The 13155-nt window shown below is 48.9% G+C and overlaps 2 protein-coding genes across 2 annotated transcripts; both read right to left on the reverse strand.

Annotated features, from left to right (window-relative positions):
- Window positions 1-52: 52 nt before the first annotated feature.
- fgfbp3 (fibroblast growth factor binding protein 3) lies at window positions 53-2111 on the reverse strand. Its single transcript, XM_018761247.2, has 2 exons — window positions 1606-2111; window positions 53-1235 (listed from the first exon to the last, which is right to left on the reverse strand). The coding sequence occupies exon 2, from the start codon at window positions 1115-1117 to the stop codon at window positions 503-505; it is 615 nt and encodes a 204-aa protein (XP_018616763.1). The 5' UTR covers window positions 1118-1235; window positions 1606-2111; the 3' UTR covers window positions 53-502.
- Window positions 2112-10216: 8105 nt separating this feature from the next.
- On the reverse strand, window positions 10217-11572 carry drd6b (dopamine receptor D6b). Its single transcript, XM_029248582.1, has one exon. It carries the CDS (start codon window positions 11570-11572, stop codon window positions 10217-10219), a length of 1356 nt encoding a protein of 451 aa, XP_029104415.1.
- Between the last annotated feature and the right edge of the window lie 1583 nt (window positions 11573-13155).

The raw sequence follows: 13155 nt of genomic DNA on the forward strand, positions 1-13155 counted from the left end.
AGGGCGTAAGGCTGGAAGGGAAGGGGACACAACCAGGACGGGATGCCAATCCGTCACAAAGCGCCCCAAGCGGGACTCGAACCCCAGACCCACCGGAGAGCAGGACCCAGACAACCCCGGTGCCCCGCTGTGCCCCCCATGACATTGTTTAGTCTTTAAGTTTTTCAGTTGTTTTCAAGTTTGATTTCTGTTAAGCAATTTAATTATTAACGCTTCTTTTACCAGCGTAACAGTTATTTTTGCATTTTTTAAAAGTACCAGAAATCTGCATGAAAAATTATGCATTTTTGTTAAAACAACATATGTCAATATATCAATGATCATGATATATTAAAACTTCTGAGTAGTAATTACAAAAATGTTAAGGAAATCTGAGAGTTCAGACAGGTGTTTCCTAAGGCGTTTGACAGTGAATTAATGTGTGTTACAGTACCACCGAAACGGTTTAAATTTCGCTGAGCGATCGAAGTGCGTCGGGGGGGTATTTCTGGCTCCATTAGTTCTAACCATCGAAGAATTTGAGAAAGAAGGAACAAACGCTGCTCCAGCCCTCCGCGCAGTAGGTCTCCTCTGGCTCCGTGGCGCTCAGCTCCACGGACGTGTGCCTCTCTTCCTCGGGGGGTCTTTTCTCTCTGGCGGGGGTCCGCCCCCCTTTCCTCCCGCTCCCCCGCAGCTCTTGTCCCGGTTCCTCCGTTGGGCTCTCGCTCCTGCTTCTTGCCGACTGCCTCATGTGCGACCGGGCAGGAGCCAGCTTGCAGGCCTGCACCTTCAGTACCTTGCTCCCGTCACAGGCGTGGCTCCTCCTGCGCAGCCTGCGCACCACCTGCGCCCAGTAGAGGCCGGGGGCGTCGCTGTAGCTGGAGCACAACGTGGGCCGGCCCGCGTATCGGCACTGGTACGAGCCACCCTCGTGGGTGCACCTCACCCGCAGCGTGATCTCATCCGCCCCGTACGTCTCCCAGGCGCACCGGTGTCTCGACTTATTCAGGAGATTGCCGGCTCTGGACGGAGGCTCGGTCCCGGGCGTCGGCACCCGCCTGCCTCTGCCGAGCTTGGCCTCTGCCCCCCCCACAGAGGAGAGACAGAGGAGGAGGCCCAGAGCGGAGCCCAGCTTCATGACGGGGACCCCCGCCGAGGGCGTGGACGAAGACTATAGGGGCGCAGCCGAGCGCAGATCGCAATAGATCCGGGGACGAGGAACCAATCTCGGACCCCTGCGGGCGTTTCTCCCGTTGCTTCGAAACGAAAACAAAGCGGAGGAGAAAAACACAGCTTCGTCACTCGCACGACAACTCCAACGAGGCCCCATTTGCAACAAAAGCATAGCCGTGGCTTCGCGAGCAAAACGAGCGAACGAGGACTTAATTCCGCAAAAGTTTTTCTTCCTAATTTCTAGACCGCCTACGTCAGCCCAAAATGAACAGCGCCGAGTCGCTGTTTCGGCAACAAAGACGAAGGCAGATCATCAAAGTTACGTAACCTCTTTTTTTGAAAGCCTCTGCACCTGAATTCTAATTATCGTGCGAAGAAGGAAGGGCTGCGGTACACTGTGCTGCTGCATCGAGGAGGGTCTCGGCCCCGTTCTCTAATGTGCGTGCTACTTACCGTCCGGAGGGCCACGCTCTGGGAAGCAGGATGCCGGAGATGGCGGGATAAATGGAGGGGGGGCCTGCTGGGGGGAGGGGGTTCAGCAGGACGGCCCCCGCGCTTGACAGCCGCACCCCTGCCCGTTTCGGAGCTTTCAAGGCCGAGACATAATCCCAAAGGCTGTGTTTCCCCCGCCCAGACAGTCGAGTCCCCCCCGCCGCAGCGCTACCAGACACTCCTCCCCGACAAGGAGGATCGGGGTGGGGGGTGTCGGCTGTGAGTGCTCTATGGAGAAATGAAAAATAAGTTGCGTCGGAGCTACTTTGATCTAAATTTACACTCCTTTCATTTTCCTTACTACAAATCTTTGTGGACCAGTGGGATGCGTTGGGAACGCCGCTCCTGTTGTCTGCCTCATCATCAAGACTAATGATATCAATTAACATTTTCATAACGCATCCTGGTTAAATAATGTACAAGTTCTGGGGCAGTACGGTGGCACAGTGAGTAGCGCCGCTGCCTCACAGCGCCTGGGTGGTGCTAGAGGACGTGGGTTCAATCCCTCCCCCCTCAGTCTGTGTGGAGTTTGCATGTTCTCTCTGGGTGCTCTGGTTTCCTCCCACACTCCAAAGACATGCTGTTCAGGTTCACCCATAGTGTGTCTGTGTGTTCCACTGATGTATGGATGAGTGACCCAGTGTAAGTAGTGTAAGTCACCATGGTGAATAAGGTGTGTGGGCTCATAACACTACATAGTATCCATTCTAAGTCGCTTTGCAGAAAAGCGTCTGCTAAGTGAATAAATGTAAATGATCGAAAGAAATCATGAGATTGCTGCTAAGTTCACCTTTGCGGAAGATGTTTTTGGGGGAGTTTCTCGCAACGATCCAGAGCAGAGCACTGAGTCTAATTCCTTCCGGCGGTTTCCAGTGACCACTGAGTCAAACGTAACGAGTGTCTTTACATTTATCTGAAACTTTTCTCCAAAGCCAGTTATTTACCCATTTGTACAGCTGGGTAATATTACTGGAGCACTTTAGGGTAAGTACCTTGCTCAAGGGTACTACAGCTGGAGGTGGGATTCAAACCTGCGGCCTTCAGGTGCAAAGGTAATAGCTTTAACCACTACACCACCAGCTGTCCCTGCGTCGTGTGCTATTTCACCTGGGTCCGGTTATTCAGCCACGGGGCGGTAAGAGCGAGAAGAAGGTTCTGCTCGGTCGGCGGCCGGGGAAGAAGCCGGGTGGTATAACACAGTAAACAAACCCCTCGCTGTAAAATCTGCCCGGGGGGTCTCTGCTGGCACCGTGAGAACGCACACTGTGGCGGGGGTTCGGTTGCCAAGGCAGGACCACCGTTCTCAGTCGATGCCGTGCATAGCAATGACCCCCCGCCCCCCCCCCCAGGGGAGTCAGAACCAAAGATAAATAAGACACATTGTTTTCTCTTTGTCTCATGTCAACTCGAGTCCCTGAAGCGCCGTCGTTCTCAGCTGTTGTCTCTTACAAAATGCCCCTTCCTTCACGGAGCCCGACTGCCGACAGCCGTATCCACACCGCGTTTGCCGACGTCAGCCATTCCTTCCTGGCATATTTTTCAGCGCAAAACAAAATCTACAGGGTACGTTAACTGCCCCGTATTTTTCAGTCATTGCTTTGGCAGTGTGTTATGATGATGATGGTGATGATGAAGACGTTGTTATGATGAACGCAGTAGTGGGACATGTGGGCCTGAGCGCTGATTCCAAGAACTTAGGTGTCCTACAAGTTAATATACTGATACCCTTACAGTATGTACTACGGTTCAGTGTTTACAGAATTAAATTCGGAATATTGCCAAAGTACTTCCCTGACTCTATAGACGGGATAGTTATGTACCACGTCCTGACGGGCTGCTCCAACCCTGCCTTTCATCATTAGCGCTTTGCACGTTTATATTCGAAACAGGGTCCTCTGCTCACCTGCCAACGTGTCTTTGGACTGTGGGAGGAAACCAGAGCACCCGGGGGCACGCACACAAACACGGGGAGAACACGGAAACTCTAAAGAACGAGCCAGATTTGAACCACGTCCAAACCCACGGCCCGGTTGCCCGTGCGGCACCAGTGTTACCCGCTGCACCGCTGTGCCGCTATTAAAGAGCCAGAAAGTGATATTTTACCTTGTTACTCTGGAATGTAATAGTGTTGTAATGTGTTGCAGATTGTGAACTCCTTCGTTCTCTCGTTGTCCCCTTCCCATCGAGGAAGCGGATGTCGCTGTGTAACATGGCCGTACGGTGACTTTTCCTTTCCAAGGTGAAGGTAAAAACCGAGCACCTGACATTTTCATCCCACGAGCTCAGACGTCGGGATCACTTGTGTCCTTCATCTGCGCACCTGACGTCACACCTTCGTTGAGGTATTGTCGTGGTTCTGCTGTGGCCCTACTGAAGAAGATCAAGGGAAACGAGGGGCCGAAAGGCTGCCTCAAGGTGTGCCGCAAAGCATTATGGGTAATTGGGATGCTGGAAATCCTGCAGCGAAAGCAGGCAAAGTGTTCTATCCATCTGCGATACACGTGTCCTTTGCATTAAGAAAAACATTTTTTTCCCATAACGTTTTTTTTTTTTTTAGTTAACCTTCAGGCATTTTCATTCAATTAAAATCAATTTAAAAACCTGCCATTTTACAGTTTTTTTTTAAAATATATAGTGAATTTTTTGCACGTAATATTTTTTCCAAAATGACCAAACTGTCAAATCCAAACTTGTCAAAAATTTAAAAAAAAAAAAGAATTTTCATTGTATGTGTGAGCTTCTGTATGTATTACTTTTGTTAGACACAGTATTTATTACCTTTATACAATAAAAAATACCCACCTGTATAAATAGATAAATAAATTTTAAGTACTTTAACATTGTAAGTCGCTTTGGAAAAAAGCATCAGCTAAATGAATAAATGTAAATAAATGTAATATTACTTCTATTACTTGTGCATATATTACATTTCTGTTACATACACTATATATTACTTTTATATGTTACTTTTATCACTTGTGTATTTAATGTTTTTCTGTTCCGTACAGTCCTGCAGTGTCTGACCATCAAAAGACAAACTGATGGAAGCTGTAAGTACAGCAGACGATCTGCCCACGCCACTCGGTCTCTTTTTTTTAAATCACAGCAGAACAGCAAAACATCAAGTCCAAGTATTTTCCGCCAAGGATGTAAAAGAATGTGGGGGAAAAACATTAATGATCTCTCCACCTGACAGTCGCATGTTTCAGGCACATTTTTTTTTTCCCAAATAACTCTTTCCTTGAAGCCAATAAAACACATTCTCAGCTCTCAAATGAAGAGGTATTTCAGACATTTTTGCCATTTTGTATCCAGAATAATGGACCGAAGGCCGACTGGAAATTGAGGTTCCGTCTCTCATCTCATCTGTGCGGCTTTATTTTCAACGAAATCATAAAAGGACATTAACCGTTTCATGTTCAACTCAGTCCTCGAGGACAAAAGTTACTCACGTATATGTGGGTTACTTAATATTCTAAGGACCTTGAATAACTTTTGATCATTTTGTCTGTATATTTATTTAAAACTGTCGAACATCTCAGAAGGGGGCTTTTATATTCGTCCGTCCATCCACTTGTCCGGTGTAGGGTCACAGTGGTCTGGAACCTATCCTGGAAGCAGAGCGAGTGAAGCAGGGAACAACCTGACGAGGATGGCACTCTGTTGCCCGGCAACCGCACACACATGCATACGCACCCTTTTTTTAGGTGTTTGTTTTATACTGTATGTGAAAGTTGGACTCAGACGTTACTCGGACTAGATAGTTCTGGACTCTGTTACTCTACTGCCATATCTTTTTAAATCATACCACCCATGAATTTTTCACCATGGGCAAAGCATTAAGGCCTTGTGCCATAATTTAAAATACGACAGACGAGTGCATTTTGAAACCCAAACAGCAACTCCTGAGAGCACTTTGCCATTTACAGGAATTCAGCGGCGTTTAATAAAGGTTCTTATCTAATAAAGAGTCATAAAGTCCACGGTTTGGAAATAACCTTCCGGCCGGGGGACAGAAGTCCTCCGTGCGGCAGAAAGGAGGCGCGAGATTTTCCACAAAAAACTCTTTGATTATTTGATTAGATTTTGGTAAAATTTTTCAGTGAAAACGGTTGAAGTTTCAGGATGGGGGGGGTTTAAAAGTGTGGGAAGAACAACGGGAGCCCGACGTTGGGCTCGGGGGACGAGGTAGGAGATTAGACAGCAGGCCGGTGGGGATCCCCAGCGGTTGAGTCCCGCTTGGCCGAGATGAGAGGAAGATCCGTTTCAAAGCTGTACCAGCCTGTCGGCAGCCGTCCCCAGAGCTGCGCGGGGAAGCGGGGTTGGGGGGTTGGGGGGCTGGGGGGCTGGGGGGGCAGGAGATTGCCGCACACGTTCCGCGGAGACGCTTCCCCCTCTGACGTCAACCAAACCGAGGCTCCAACGATGTGCTCTTGTCCCATAAATAATTTCGAAACGTGAAAGGTATCGAAGCAAATGAAAGGACTCGTTGACGTTGCAACGAATGCATTATGCATCGAAGCATAATACATATTAATATTTGAACGTAAGCATATTGATGGATTATAATTTGTATTTATTTCTGTTTCATTAAAAGGAGCAAAAGGGCACAAAATGTGTGATGTATCATGACTTGACTGCTCAGTCCCTAAAGGCGCCTGGAGACACTACGAGCGGACAGTCGTGGTGTCCGGCAGCTCCGGGTGCCTTAACCGCGTGTGGGTAATGACGCGACTGCGCGGCCCAGTATTTCAGACGTGTTTCCGGCCTGGTGAAGCGAAGCCGACGTCTCCGCTCCTCAGCCAGAAACACGACTGTCGGATCGGGGTATGCTTTTACCCCGATTACCGCTGCAATTACTCTGATTTGCTTCTTTAAAGACAAAAGCTCTCTTTCGGAGACATTCTGATGACTGGCAACCCAATCTTGATTTTGCATAACTATTGTCCACAATTTCAATCACAGCTACGAAGGTCCATGTGAAAAATTCCCATCTTTCATAATTCACCATACAGTGTGACAATCGGATATTACTCAACACGGTTTAATAGTTTTGCACGTAAAGCCCCCTTTTATTCACTCAGTCATTTCCCCGCCAAGAAGACAATAGATACAACAGCTTTAAACACCATACATTTGAGACATATGACAAAAAAAAAAAATCATAATGTTCCTTTTTTGTAGGTGGAGAGGAAAAAAAACACCTATTTGACTTCCTAAGTGTTTTGGGTTATTATTGTTCGCCGGAAACTTTCCGAGCTCCTGAATTGTATTCGGACAACGAGGCGACGTTTCGCTGCTGCGAAAATGTTCGTATCGGCCATTACCGAATGCTGTCGATGCGCAGCGTGATGTACGTGCTTTATTCTGAGAATTTTAATTATGGGGAATTTGTTAGGGGGAAATTAAAAATGGAATTTTCAATTAATCTCGCATTCTTTAAAATGAAGTTGCGGAACAGAGGCTGTGCTGTTAGACATTCGGACTGGAGGGAGTTCACAGTTAGGACTATTGTGGGTCGGAATTCTGCACGTCCGACCGGCCTCCTTCGTGGCCGTAGCAACACGAGTGCGACGGAACACGCCGGAACGCCGCTTAGGGCCACAGCACACAGGACACAGGAATGAAAGGGTTAAAAGGCAGAGAGGTGGCCACAGGTAACTACCTGAGCTCGACTTCTAGGGTACCTTTCGTTAAGGAGCAACTTTCGGGCCTGTCTGTCCGCTCAGAGCGGAACTGATCCGGGTGCGAGAAGGAGGGGGCTATTCAGAGTAACAGTGAACTGATGAAAAATGCATTTACTTTTGGGCCTTCATTCATTCGTTTGTTCGTTCTGTCATTGGTTCGTTCGTTCATTCAGAAATTTTTTATTCAATCATTTGTTTGTTTTTTCATTGGTTCATTCATTCATTCATTCTTACATTTTTTATTCAGTCATTCATTCGTTTTTCATTCATACATTTTTTTCATTGTTCGTTCATACATTTTTATTCATTCATTGTTTGTTCTTTCATTGGTTCATTTGATCCTTCATTGGTTCGTTCATTCATTTATTCATTCATACATTTTTTTTTATTCAGTCATTTGTTTTTTATTCAGTAATTCATTTGTTCATTCAATTGCTTGCTAATTTTTTATTTGTTAATTTGTTCATTTAATCTTTTGCTCGTTCGCCCGTTCATTTGTTCATATGATTTTTCATTTGATTGTTCATTCATTTCTCGGTTTGTTTGTCATTCATTCATTACTTGGTCATTCATTTGTTCATTCATTCATAGTGCATTCTATTAATAGTATTTAATTAACAGTGTACCCCACACATACACACAAACATTTTCTGAACCGCTTGTCCGATTCAGGGTCGCAGGGAGCCAGAGCCTAACCCAGCAACACAGGGCGAAAGGCTGGAGGGGGAGGGGACACACCCAGGACAGGATGCCAGTCTGTCACAAGGCACCCCAAGCGGGACTCGAACCCCAGACCCACCGGAGAGCAGGACCCGGTCCAACTCACTGCGCCACTGTGTGGCCCCCCCAACAGCGTATTAATTAAGAGTAATTTAACATTGGATGTTAATGAATACTCATTGGTATTAATTGCTCTCCACCAGGGATCCCTTCCTCCGGCCTACGCGACCTCCGAGCGCAAGCCGTGACCCTCGTACAGCCGACTCATCGTTGCGGCCCCGGACGCGTTTCATTCGCCCCCCTCCTGGCGAGCGCCGCCGCACACGGAAGGCTCGGCACAAGGGTGCGAACGTCAGGCCACAATCGCATCCATTGCGAAAGCTTTCAATCTGAGCGTTGCACTTAAGCACTTGAAATCCCGCCATTCTTCTCACTTGTGCGCTTTCATTTACTCACCTGCGCGTGTGTGTGTGTTGAATTCCCGGCTTTGCTCCGTTTTTGGCACAAAAATTAACACCGGGTAGCTTTTTCCTTACTTCCAAGCGGATCTCTGTTACCGTACTTGGCACGTAGGACGGATCGTTATACGGTTAGGATCACATGACATATGACATGAGGACGGACTGAGCTGCGTGTCCTACGCATCCGGCACCGAACGCACCCTCCTCACACACTCTGAATGTGGGAGGGGAATGAAGTGGAGTATTATTAACTCCTTTCGTCTGATAACTATTGATCCAGAAATATTCAGCAGGCAATTTTAGGCTGTTCTGGTCAAGTTTTGAGAATGACACAGAAAACGGTCTGTTCTGTGACATCGGGTTTGAAAGGAAGCCTTTGGAACTTGAGATAAAATGATCGAAACCCATCACGGCAAATAACATAATGCACCTCGTTGCAGGACGGCGAGTGATTGGAGATAAATCAAAAAGGCCCGAAGTGTTTAGCAATGATAGACGACACAGCTAACGCACTCCTTTTTCATTCATATATACTGTATATGATAATATATCACAGTAAAATACTGGGAGTTCGGCAGCCAGGATTATGTGATGTATTTAAAGGCTCGGGAAATTTCTGTTAATTTAGAGAACATTCTTTAAAACCAGCTGGTAAATAGTAAGTTGGCCTTTTTTTTTTTAAAAAAAAAAATTATTAGATTACTCTATTAGTTTAACTCTATTAGAATTCTATTAGCCTATTAGATTATTCTCTTCGTTTCTGTTAGATTATTAATTAGCAAGGATGAGTTTGTTAGTTACAGCTGATTTTCTTAATTATGAAAATGAGAGATGCAGGTAAAACAAAATCGAAATTTTATTTATAAGACTGGAGTCCAAAACTATAATTATGCTGCCATTGCCAGTAAAGACTGTTCTCCCTGTTCAGCATCTGAAAAACCTGCAGTTTACCATCCTATGTACCTCTGTTTACATGTAACCCTGGATGAGAGTTGATGTCGCTGCTCATATAAAAAACATGGTTTACTCTTTGTCGCCAAAAGATAAACAAATATAGAAATTAATATGTTTGTCGTTAGTCCAAAAAATAAGATACCTAAAAGGAGAATAAATAAAGATGAAACGGACAGAGTTGATCAGGCTTTTTTGAACTGATGGTGGTTAAAGGAAGAAAAAAAAAAACACTATGGTAAAACCTCAGTGATCCGTGCATCGCGGCTGGGAAAAACAGCACGGTAAATCTTCTCCATGTCTAGTAATGGAAAAACGGACCGTTTTCTGTGCCAAGATACGCAGCACCAGGTGGTGTCCATTCCAGCATGTTTACACTGTTCGCAGCGAGGGACGCTCCCCTTCGCTGACATTCATATACCATTTCTCAAAGGTCAAACGAAAGGTCGCGTGTCATTTTTCCATCCCGTCTTTGTGCTCGCAGAGTAAATTCGCACCTTCGACACGTCTTTTACCGTGAGAGTGCACGGCGTTTTGAGTAATAACTCAGGATCGATCAGCGTAGCATTCATATCAATTTCACACACCGATGGTAAGAACCAGTTCGTGTAGGACACCGACCCCCCCCTCGCACACACACCAAAGGCAATTCAGTGTCCCCACCACCACCTAACCTGCATGTCTTTGGACCACGGAAGGAAAGCCAGAACCCAGAGCAGAGAGATCGAGGTCCGGGTTCGAGCCCACGACCTTCTATTCCGATATTTGTCCAGGGATGGCGTAACACGCGTTGCTTCCCGTCGACGTAAACGGCATCATATCCAACGAAATCTCCGCTTCGCACTCGAACTGAACTATCGTGGGCAGCAGAGGATTCGCGCGGTTGCGGGAGGCGGTCGAGACGACCGAGACCTTGTCGAAAGGGGGGTCCGTGTCGTCGTCGCCGCGGTCGGGCGCCGCCGGCGGCAGCTGCGAGGCGCCGAACGCCATGGGAGCGTCCTTCTGAAACGTGGTATCGTGGTGGTACGACACCAGCTCGTTGCTGAAGTTCACGGCCTCCACGGCCGCGGTCGAGCAAAACCTGTTGCAGCCCAGGATGGTGGAAAAGGCTTTCCTGAAATCGGCGTTGAAGGCGTAGATGACGGGGTTGAGCGAAGAATTGGCCCATCCGAACCACACGAAGATGTTGAACGTGGTGTCACTCACGCACGGCGGACCCCCCGCCTCGGCCTCGTCGCAAAAGGGCACCACGCAGTTGAGCACGAAAAAGGGCAGCCAGCAGAACACGAAGACCCCCATGATGATGGAGAGCGTCTTCAGGACTTTGGTCTCCTTCCTGAAGGTGGTCCTGAGGGAGGTCTCGTTGGAGCAGTCGCCGGCGTGCTGGTGGCTCTGCGCCTGTTCGGCGGCCCGCTCCAGGGAGGAGATGCGTCGGATCTGAGTCTGGGCGATGCGGTAAATCCTGGTGTAGGTGCCCACCATGATGACCACCGGGATGTAGAAGCTGATGAGGGACGAGGAGATGGCGTAGGTCCCGCTGAGACTCGCGTTGCAGTCGTCCTCGGTCCGGTTGCCGCGCTCCTCCTGGGCTCGGTGCCAGTTGAGCTGCACGGGTATGAAGGAGATGAGGATGGAGAGGGTCCAGGCCACGCCGATCATGACGAAGGCGACCCGTTGGGTCATCTTGCGCTCGTACCGGAAAGGGCTCGCGATGGCCCAGTACCGGTCCACGCTGATGATGCACAGGTTCAGGATGGATGCGGTGGAGCACATGATGTCAAAGGCGATCCAGGTCTCGCAGAAGCGACCGAAGAGCCAGAACCCGGCCACTTCGGAGACGGCCTTCCAGGGCATCACCAGGACGGCCACGAACAGGTCGGACACGGCCAGCGAGATCACGAAGAAATTGGTGACTTTGGACCTCAGGTGTCGGAACTTGATGACGGCGGCGCACACCAGCGTGTTCCCCAGCAGGGTGGACACTATGAGCAGGAAGAGGACGCAGCCGGCCAGGGCGCGGATGCTGCGTCCGGCGCCGTCGGCGAGGTCGGCGTCGCCGGCATGAGCAGGAGAGGGCACAACTTTGCTCTCGTTGGCGAACTTTTCCATGTGTCGAGCGTTGGGCAGGAAAACCCTCCCGATCCGAGCAAAGATCTCAGAGATCTTCTCCTCGGCCCGGAGCTCGTGGGACGGAGCGGACGCACTCAAGTTCCATGTCCCAGGAGATGTATGAGCCGGAGGGGAGGACACCTGATGTGGCACCTACCTCTGTCTTCACAGGCTGCGCAGCCGCAGATTCGCTCGTCCATCCGCGGTTGGCAGTAACGGGCAAATAAAGAGCAATAACGGTTATTGCAGATTTAAAAAAAAAAAACAAAAAAAAATTCCCTCGGGCTGATCCAACGCGCGGCAGGAGGCGGGACTCTTCGCCCGGGAAAGTGTCGCCAAAAGAGGCTCCTTGGGCGCAGGTGACTTTTCCCGCGTCGCCGATGCGTCCTTGCCGCGCGACGTGTCCGCGTGTCCGCGCTCGCTCCTCGTCGCGCGTCGCTTCCACCGCTGCGCGACGTGCGCCCGGCACATCGGAGGAAGAGGCTCGCGCGCGGGGCGAGTCGCAGCGCTCACAGAGAGTCACACTGACACTGACACTGACTGACACTGACACCGGCGGACTGCAGCGCTCATACCGTCAGGGGTGCGAGCGTAACGAAGCGCGTAAAAGTGGCGCAACCAGGGCGAGACACTCAGAACCACGTGAATAAAAGCGGTGCAGGTAAATAATGTACATGTAATGTAAATGCAGGTAAAATCACGGTGCAACGCGTATCAAACACAGCCTGTTAGACGGGGGCAGCTATTCTGTTTCTGGACATGTTGCGAAAACACATTTTACGCACTCCCTTACTGCTCCTGTACTATTACCGCCTCTGCTGTTATTACCGGGGCAGCAGCTGGACTCGCTCGCCACCAGAATGTTACCGGTTCGAATCCCGCCCATACTGCAGCACCCCTGCCCAAGATGTCTACTCTGCATCGATACACTAAGAATGTATATATTCCGTCCCCGCTGTATAAATGGGTGAACCTTTGAGAAGCTGATCAGTTAACACCGCGGAGATGTTGGAGAAAAAGACCCGGTAAATGACGCTTAATGCGCTTCGTTCCAGTTCCACACTTACTGGAGCCGCGCTGAGCAACAGAGCGCGCGTGTGCGCCCCCTGGTGACGGAATGGAGTAATTACACACACTACAAATGTAACATCCTCACCCACGTGACTGTGTCTAAACTCGGGCTATATGATGAGCATCTTTCTGAACGTTGGGACATGTTTTGTCATCACTCCAAATAGTTCCTCGTAAAAATTAATTCGGCTGAAGGAAACGTTAAGAGAAAACTGCACATCGGTGAGAGTGGGGGCTGCCGTGCCACAGACTTATACTGAGTGAAGGAAAATAAAGTCCCGTAAATCACATTACATGACTTTACCTGCCAATAAACAACCACAGTAGAAAAAATGAGCCTCGAAGCACCGCAACCCTGGTTTTCATAGAGATGCCACCATTAAGTGCGCTTCATCCACACACCTTCGAGATGTGGCACGTGCTGCTGAAAAGTCTCGGGCTCAAATTATATACGTTACATGATGGCACAGTTTGAACTTGTGGCCCAGGAGTCCGGCTCCTTAGCCGTTATT

The sequence above is a fragment of the Scleropages formosus genome, chromosome 24 (assembly GCF_900964775.1).
Source record: "Scleropages formosus chromosome 24, fSclFor1.1, whole genome shotgun sequence".
Lineage (NCBI taxonomy): Eukaryota > Metazoa > Chordata > Actinopteri > Osteoglossiformes > Osteoglossidae > Scleropages > Scleropages formosus.

What these genes read in the sequence shown, in the direction of transcription:
- fgfbp3 (XM_018761247.2), bottom strand. Translation starts at nt 1,117, where the DNA reads ATGAAGCTGGGCTCCGCTCTGGGCCTCCTCCTCTGTCTCTCCTCTGTG.
- drd6b (XM_029248582.1), bottom strand. Translation starts at nt 11,572, where the DNA reads ATGGAAAAGTTCGCCAACGAGAGCAAAGTTGTGCCCTCTCCTGCTCAT.